General features: G+C 67.7%; 2 protein-coding genes across 3 annotated transcripts in view; both read right to left on the reverse strand.

Annotated features, from left to right (window-relative positions):
• The window catches only part of NPDC1 (neural proliferation, differentiation and control 1), a 6158-nt gene extending 5843 nt beyond the window's left edge, over window positions 1–315 (reverse strand). The window contains exon 1 of the mRNA XM_040460263.1: window positions 5–315. Within this exon, the coding sequence (XP_040316197.1) occupies window positions 5–116 (112 nt within the window). The 5' untranslated portion in view covers window positions 117–315. The remainder of the gene's footprint in view (window positions 1–4) is intronic.
• A 1569-nt stretch (window positions 316–1884) lies between these two features.
• On the reverse strand, window positions 1885–7260 carry ENTPD2 (ectonucleoside triphosphate diphosphohydrolase 2). Of its 2 annotated transcripts, XM_040460260.1 has the most exons (9): window positions 7098–7260; window positions 5705–5822; window positions 5035–5185; window positions 4692–4851; window positions 4384–4611; window positions 3666–3920; window positions 3464–3583; window positions 2549–2683; window positions 1885–2474 (listed from the first exon to the last, which is right to left on the reverse strand). In XM_040460260.1, the coding sequence occupies exons 1-9, from the start codon at window positions 7212–7214 to the stop codon at window positions 2271–2273; spliced, it is 1488 nt and encodes a 495-aa protein (XP_040316194.1). In that variant the 5' UTR covers window positions 7215–7260; the 3' UTR covers window positions 1885–2270. The 2 variants fall into 2 exon arrangements, with proteins under 2 accessions (XP_040316194.1, XP_040316195.1); XM_040460261.1 differs by lacking the exon at window positions 4384–4611.
• Between the last annotated feature and the right edge of the window lie 362 nt (window positions 7261–7622).

Consider the following 7622-nt stretch of genomic DNA (forward strand, 5'->3'; position numbering starts at 1 on the left):
TCACCCGGGCGGCCGGCGGAGGCACCGCGCAGGGCCGCGCCGAGGACGAGGCCGGAGAGCAGCAGCCGCAGCAGCCGCAGGTGTCGCGGGGAGGGCGGAGGGACCGGCGTCGCCATCCTTCAGCGCCGCCGCCGGGGCAGCATGGCACCGCGCGGCCCGGGGCTCGGCGCGGGCTGCGGGCGCCGCGTCCGGGAGGCGGAGGAGCCGGAGCAGGAGGAGGGAGCGGAGGCGGAGACGGAGGAGGAAAGGAGGCGGAAAAGAGGCGGCGGCGGCGGCGCTGACGCTGCGGCAAAGGATCCGGGATCCAGGCGCGGCGGCGGGAGGCGCTCGGGGAGTGCGCCTGCGCGCTCCACCTGCGGGGGCGGGCCGGCGCCTCCAGGTTGCGCCCCCTCCCCCTTCCTCTAGTTCCGATTCCACCTCCTCGCTCGGGGCCTCGGGGCGCCCCGACTTCTGTGGCCTCTGCAGCCGGGGGCCTTCTCTGTCCTCCACAAACCCGGCTAGGCCTGGGGTGGGCTTCCGCGGGACACACTTCCCTCGGGTCCCCTCTCTGTCGTCAATGCCCACCCGACCTCCGCCCCGCTGGAGGGGGGCACCTGCCTTGGGCCTGGAGGCGCGAGCCCCAGGAACACAGGGACACCAGGCGCACACGGGTGGACAGGTGCGTCCGCACCTGGGCCCTCAGGGACACACGGACAGCAGCAGACACTCGCAGAACCAGGCGGGTGCTGGTGACCGCTCGGGGGAATGGGGCGGCTGCTCTCAGTGAGGCCGCCAGGGGGCAAGAGCGACCTGGAGCGGCTGGGAGCTGTCCACGGTCCCTAGGTGACAGCCCTTAGCTCCCCGAGGCCTCAAGGCAGCACGCACCTATGGATGCACACCCTTACAGCGCACCGGTTGCCTCCAGAGAGCACAGCCACCCCTGCCACCTGGAAACCTCCCTCCGGCTCACCTTGCCGAGAGAACAGGGGTGAGCCTCCACACCCGATGAGTCTTCTCAGCCCTTTGTGTCACAATCCCAAAGGTAGGGCTGGCTGCCCTCGGGGGGGGGCTCGTGAAATGGCTCAAAACCCCAGAGCAAGCGCTGCCCTCAGGGCAATGACCAGACAGAAATGGTGTCTGCACTCACTTTCTAGAAAGGTTGGGGGCAGGGAGACACAGGCAAGACCAGGCCTTCCCATGCTGGGGAAAAATTAAAAAATTAAATTAACAAACAGTGCAACAGTGTTTGGGGGAGGAGGTTGCAGGAGCGGCAGGTGGGGGCACCTGGTGCTTCTTGGGGGTGCGGAAGACCACACCCAGGCAGGAAGGGAGCCGCGTCCCAGTGTGGTGGCCCCTGGGCTTTACAGCCCAGCCTCTTCACGGGATTCGTCTCTCTGAGCAATGGGCCCCACGGCCCTCCTGGTCCTGATCACAACAGCCCCCAACACCGCTTCCTGCCCTGCCGAGGGTCTGTCCACCGCCCCCCTCACTCTTCCAGCACTGACTGCAGCCAGACAGCTGCCTTGCCCACTATTTCCACCACCTCCACGCTCCCCGCCCTCACCCCCACCCCCAGGCCAATTCCAGGCCAGGGCCCAGCTCCAATCTTGCTTGGGTCACTGATGCAGATCTGGAGGTGCCGCAAGGGCACTGCTGGCCGGAGAAGACTCAGGGGACACGGGGTCTGTGTTGGCTCGGCCACCCCACAGCTACTCCAGGCCACACACTGGGAGCAGGGGACCAGGGAACCAGGGTTCCCTCACCGCTCCGGTCCGGGCCCAGAGAAGAAGGAAGGAGAAGGAGCCCGGGGCCACCCTGGGGACCAGCAGCGGGCCTTCCTGGCCAACATAGCTGTGGGGAGGGAGGGAGGGAGGGCAGGCAGCAGCAAGGAGGCCCCACCCTCGGAACATTCCGCTGCTCTAGGAAGAAGCTTTTATTACAAAATTGTCACAAGGAAGCGCTGCGTTCCCAGCCTGTGGGCTCTGACCGCCCCGATGCAGACCCAGACTCCCGAGGGCGGGGTGGGGGTCCCTAGACACCCAGTCCTGAAGTCACCCGCCCAGGGCTCCGGGGAGGTCTGAATCCCCCACCCCCAGGAAGTGGGGGGGGGGGGGCGGGGAGGAGCAGGAGACCTTGGAGGCTGGAGAAGGCTGCAGCAGGCAGGCAGGGGCCGGAGGTGGCTCCCTTCGCCCACCCCGGTCCCCCGTGGGCCCGGCCCCCAGTCTCGGCCGGAGCAGCGTTGGGGGCGGAGGCGTCACGGGTGGGACGGGGAGCCGGGACCCGGCCCGCCGCTAGATGGCGCTCGACGCCCCGGCCGAGCGCGCCTGGCGCAGCAGCAGGACCACGGCGGCCAGAAGCATGGCGGCGAAGAGCAGGAGAAGCGCGACCCAGGACCTGAAGTCTGTGCCCTTGCGCAGCTCCGGCGGCTCGGCGGGGATCAGGTTGGTCAGGTTGAGCATGTAGCCGAGCGCCCAGCCGACCGCGGTGTCCCCGGCCTGCGGGCGAGGGGCACGGCCTCAGCCTCCGCGCGGCCCGGGGGTCCCCCACCCCCACCCCCGCCAGCTCCTACCTTGCTCTGGAAGGTCACCCCTCCGAAGGCGCGCTCGTCGAAGCCGTAGCCGCGGCTCAGCAGCTGCTGCACGAACATGGCCCCCGCGCAGTAGTCGGGCAGGCGGGCCCGCTGCCCTGGAGCCTTAGCCTGCAGCTGGGACGCGCGGGCGAGACTGTCGGGCCGGCCGCCACCTGGAGGTCCCGGCCCACGAGGAGCGGTGGCCGGCGGCGTGCCGCACCCCTCCCCCAACACACACGCACGGGCAGTGAGGGGCCAGAGGGGCCACCTCCTCCCCCCCCCCCCCCAGGGCAGGACTGTGCCCTCCAGGAAGGACAGTATGATTTGTGGATGGATGGCAGTGGACACCCCTGCCTTGGAGGTGGGCCCCGGGGGGGGCACAGCAGGGATGACCACCCAGGGCGCAGCAGGCTGGCAGCGACCTTAGCCCGTGGTCAGGGCAACAGGAGAAGCTCCAGGCCCTCCGCATGGACCTTGGGCTGGCCTTTTGTCCCCCGCTTCCCCGCGCCCCCTAAGTCTGCCCGCGACTAGACCCAGAGAAGACAGGACGGGGCCTCGGTCACCACCAGAGCCCACAGACACTGTGTTTCTCCCGGGGTCTGGCAGACACCTGACACTCCGCCTGAGTAAGCGCTTTCCTCTTCCTTTACTTGGTAACAGCGTCTAACCGGTGGCAGGCCCCAGAAGCCTGGGTGTTGTCTTCAAAGTCTGGCTTCCCCACCCCTAAACTCCGTCGGTCCTTCCCGCTGCAACCAGTCCCCACCCCATCTCCCTCTGTGCGCCCTGCTGCCACGGGGCCTTTGCTATTCGCTCTGTCCTCCAGATCTCGGTTCTAGGGTCGGGCCTCAGGGAGGCATGATGCCAGCTGACCGGGGCCTCCTGCGCAACCCCGGGGAAGGCGGGAGTAGGCCTCACCTGACTCCACGTCTGGTTGCAGACGGTGACTACAGCTGTCTCCAGCTGCTGCAGGGTTGCCACGGGAAGCCCCATCACAGACCTTAGGAAGTCCACGGTGTAGAAGAAAGCAGAGAAGGCCTGCAAGGGGGGTACGGTCTCCCCATGAGCAGGCCCCACACGCCACAGGGCACCCGCCCCCACTCCCACCCCCTGGACTCACCATGAAGTTCCCAGCCACTGGGGGCTGGAAGATGCCATTAAAGGAACATCGGGAGAAGCGGCAGGAGGAGAAATTGAAGAGTCCTAAGATGAGGCCACGGCAGAGGGCAGGGTCGCTGCTCCCTGCCAGGCTGACCCGGGCGCTGCTGTTGAAGGTCTGGGGCCGCTGGGCCGCGGTACACGGAGACTCATACACGTCCTGAAGCAGCACTTGGGTAGAATAGCCCCTCGGCCAGCAAGGGTGGAAGCCGTGGGTCTAGGGGAATGTAGGGCTGTGATAGGCATCACTCTTCCTCCAGAGTCTGCCCGCTACCCCTTGCCCAGGGCCTTTGGAAAGCCTCCCCAGAGGCCCTGCCTGTTGACTCTCTCGTAAGTCCCGCTTGGGCAACATCGCTTTCTGCACTCAGGAGCAATCTATGGCTTCCCTTTATCTGCTGGACAAAATCCAGGCCTTTGGAGACCTGGCCCTGGCCCCCCTTTCCCCCCAGTCAGGCACTCACCAGACCCCCTCCCCCCACCCCACCACCACTTGGCTTTTCCCCAGGAAGGATCCCTCCGCATCTATCCTGCCAGCTGATTACAACCCAGCTTTGGTTCCTGTTGCCGGAGGAGCCCTCCTCGGTCCAGTCTCTGCTCTGAACCCTCAGCTCCCATCTCTTCTCACCCCCCTCCCTCCAGGAGGGCACAGCGGTGCAGGCGGGCCAGGGGTGGTGGGGCACCTGGAGTGCACCAGCCAGCAGCCTCCGGAGGACCTGGTCACGGCCATAGCAGAGGAAGCTGTGGGTGTAGACGCAGTAGTGCTGGCCATAGAGCCGCAGCCGGACCTCATTGGCTGGATCCTCGGCTGGGCTGGCCGTCTCGAAGGTGATCTGTGTGGAGGCGCCCCCCAGGTCCATGGCCCCCAGCGTCCCCTTCCTTGGCCGGAACCACCGGCCCACCCAGCCATACTGTGGGGAGCGGAGGGTGGGGGTCAGCTGGTGGGTGGGTGCCACGCCCCCTGGCTCGCTGGGCTGACCATCGGGCCCACCTTGATGAAGTTCTCCAGCAGGTAGTTGGCCGTCACCCAACCGAACACCCCCTCGTCCTGGCCCGAGAGGATGTGGGCACCACGGAAATCGAAGGGATACCGGGTCAGCGTCCGGGTCACAGCCGCGAGCACATTGGCCGAGGCCTCGGGACTGGTCAGGCTATAACACAGGGAGGACTCTGAGGGCCATCCTCGCCAGGGAGCCAAGATCCTGCTGCTGGGGTGCACCGTGTGTGGCCGGTCGGCAGCGTGGGTCCCCGCTCAGGGCCGCTGCTGAGGGTGTGTGGGGCCCACCCTATGCTGAGGCTCTTGTGGAGACCAGGAAGGTCAAGGGCACACTCACTTGAGCAGGCGCATGCCTGCTGTGGCTCCCAGGTAGAGGGGCGTGTGCACATGGCTCTCCTCGGGCACCTCCTGAAGCGCCTGGTCCAGGCATTCAACGAGACTCTGGCCAGCCCTGGAAGGGTCGTCTGCGTAGCTGGAGATGCCCCCTCCTGGAGGGGGACAGGGAGATGGGCCCAAGCCTGACAGCCAGCCCCTGGAAGAGCCATGGGCCGGGAGGGCTGGGGACCTTGGGCTCCCAAGCCCGGTGGCAGCTTGGACACACCTTCCCAGTTTAAGCCCTCAGAGACAAAAGGGCCTACCTGCCTTTGGGCCACCCAGTCTCTAAGGCTGCTGCCCGCCCATGGGTGTGGGCCCAGGTGCCAGGATAAAGCACTAGGCATTGTCAATCTGGCCTAGCCTCCCAAGGGGCCTGCCTGGGTGTGCCAGTCTTGGGCCAGGCAAAGCCCAAACCTCCCAGTCACTGCCTGAGGCTTACCTTCTAGAATGAACTGCCTGTGGCCTCTCCCAGGCCCAAGGTCCCAGCCTCTTTTGGAGGCTCCTGCGGCTGCTTCCTGGAGCAGGCCCCAGTGGCACCGAGCCAAGGCGCCTGGCTTCAGAGGCTAAGGCCAGAGAGGGCGCCTGAGGCCCTACAGTGAGTGGAGCGGGTGTCCAGGCGCGGGGGGCCTTACCGCGTACATTACAGGAGCTGTGCTGGCCCACGATGCCTGTGTCATTCTCCTTGTCTGCAGGCCACTTGTAGATGAACATGGACGTGTGCGAAGAGCCCGCGTCCAGGACAATGCCGTACTGGGAACGGGGGTGAGGGTGGGGACCTGAGGCCACGCCCCTTGGCTCCCCGGGTCTCCCCCCACCCCCACCCCGTGGCAAGGTTGGAACCTCCAGAATGAAGTACTGGGGTTCAGGCGGCAGGGACGACCACAGAGACACGGCTCGGTAGGGGAGAGAATGGGGGCAGGGGTAGACAGCCAGGAGCCTCTTCTCCTCTGACTGCAGGAACTTTCCTGGCAAGGGCAAGCTGAAGGGTTGTGTCAGTGTCAGAAAAGTCCCGGGACCACCCTCGGAAACGCCCCAGGGACGTGAGGTCCCCAGGTTGCAGTAGAGAAACCCAGCTGCAGGAACACCTGCACCCACGCTTTCTCCACGTCTGTGTCCCTACCTCTCTGACCTCAGCCCAGCCTCAGGATGTGGAAGCATGCCTCGCCCCCTCCCTGAGCCTCAAGGCCAGCACCTCTGAGCTGGGTCCTGCAGAGCTGAGAGGGGCCACGTGGGCCTTCCTTGCAGTTCCAAGGGCCAGGCTCCCAGCACTGAGAGCCCCACTGGAGCCCGTGCCCTCTTGAGCAGGGGAAAGGGGCCTCTCCAGGCCCATTCCCCAACCCCGGGAACAGCAGCATCAGCGGGCTAACCGCCGCCCAGCCTGTCAGCAGCCCCCAAGCTGTGGCCCTTGGCTACAGAGCGCCCACTCCTGCGACCTCCCATCCTGGGCTGCTGGGGCTTGGCTTGGAGCACCCACATGCCCCCAGCAAAGCTCTCTGCCTACCAGTCCAATAAAGGGTCAAGGGAGCCGGCAGGACTGCAGGAGCCTGGCGGGAGCAGATCTGGCCTAGCCCACCCCAACGCCTCTAGGACCAGCCGGGCCTGTCCTCCCACCGGGCGCCCCTCAAGGGCAGACCCCGCACTGTCAGGGCCGCCGGGTGGGTGGGAGGGGTCCCTAGGCTCTGACGCCCGCCGCACCCCATCTGACTGAACCCTGAGGGTATGCATCCCCGGGGCGCAGCACAGGGCTGGGGGCGGCGGGTCCAGCCGCAGCCTGGGGCGTCCTGGGGCTGCATCTGGGGAGCGGAGAGACAGCTTCTCGGCCGCGTCCCTGACAAGGCTACGTACGCGACGGGCACCGCGAGCGGGGAGTTCCCGGGACTCCACCCCCCGCCCGGCCAGGAGCGCAGCGCAGCGCGGGTGGGGGTCCCCGGCTGCCGCGGGAGCGCAGCCTGGCCCTGCTCGGGTCCAAGCCTCCCAGCCGGGGCCCGCAACTCCGCGGACTGCGCCGGATGCCCGAGCGTGCACCTTGAGGGCGGGCAGCTCCCAGATGTCTCGAGTGGGGACGCACAGCAGTAGGAGCCCGGCGAGGCCCGCCGCGGCCAGCAGCAACGGCGGCAGCAGCGACAGCACCTTCCCAGCCATGGGCGGGCGCGCGGGCGCACCAGGCGTTGTCGAGGGGGCGGCAGGGAGCTGGAGGCCGGGGGTGGGGGGGCCCGGGGCCCGGGGGTAGGCGCCCAGGGCGGGGCGCGGACAGAGGCCACGGCTGGCCACGCCCACTGGCGGACCAGGACCGCCCACTGACTGGCCGCCCCGCCCACCGCCCGCCCGCGCCCCGCGAGCGCAGGTGGGAGAAGTGTCGGCTGAATCACCCGCGCCGCCCCTCCCAGCGCCCCCGGTCGGGGCTATCGAGCACCTCCTGCTTCCTGTGCGCCCAGTTCCGACACTCGTCCCCTCTGCCGCGTCCCCCTGACCCCTCGTGCTGGCTACCAGGGTCGGCCTGTGGGCACTGGGCGATTCCCCCCACCTCCCCTGGGCAGGACCTAGAGAAAC

Source organism: Herpailurus yagouaroundi, unplaced genomic scaffold (genome assembly GCF_014898765.1).
Source record: "Herpailurus yagouaroundi ecotype Mexico unplaced genomic scaffold, PumYag 249, whole genome shotgun sequence".
Taxonomy (NCBI): Eukaryota; Metazoa; Chordata; class Mammalia; order Carnivora; family Felidae; genus Herpailurus; species Herpailurus yagouaroundi.

Excerpts from the sequence above, each read along its gene's own strand:
- ENTPD2 (XM_040460260.1), bottom strand. The coding sequence starts at position 7,214 with ATGGCTGGGAAGGTGCTGTCGCTGCTGCCGCCGTTGCTGCTGGCCGCG. Across the intron at positions 5,823-7,097 it reads GGGAGCTGCCCGCCCTCAAG|TACGGCATTGTCCTGGACGC; the intron begins GTGCACGCTCGG and ends CCCCGTTCCCAG. Across the intron at positions 2,475-2,548 it reads GGGTGACCTTCCAGAGCAAG|GCCGGGGACACCGCGGTCGG; the intron begins GTAGGAGCTGGC and ends CCTCGCCCGCAG.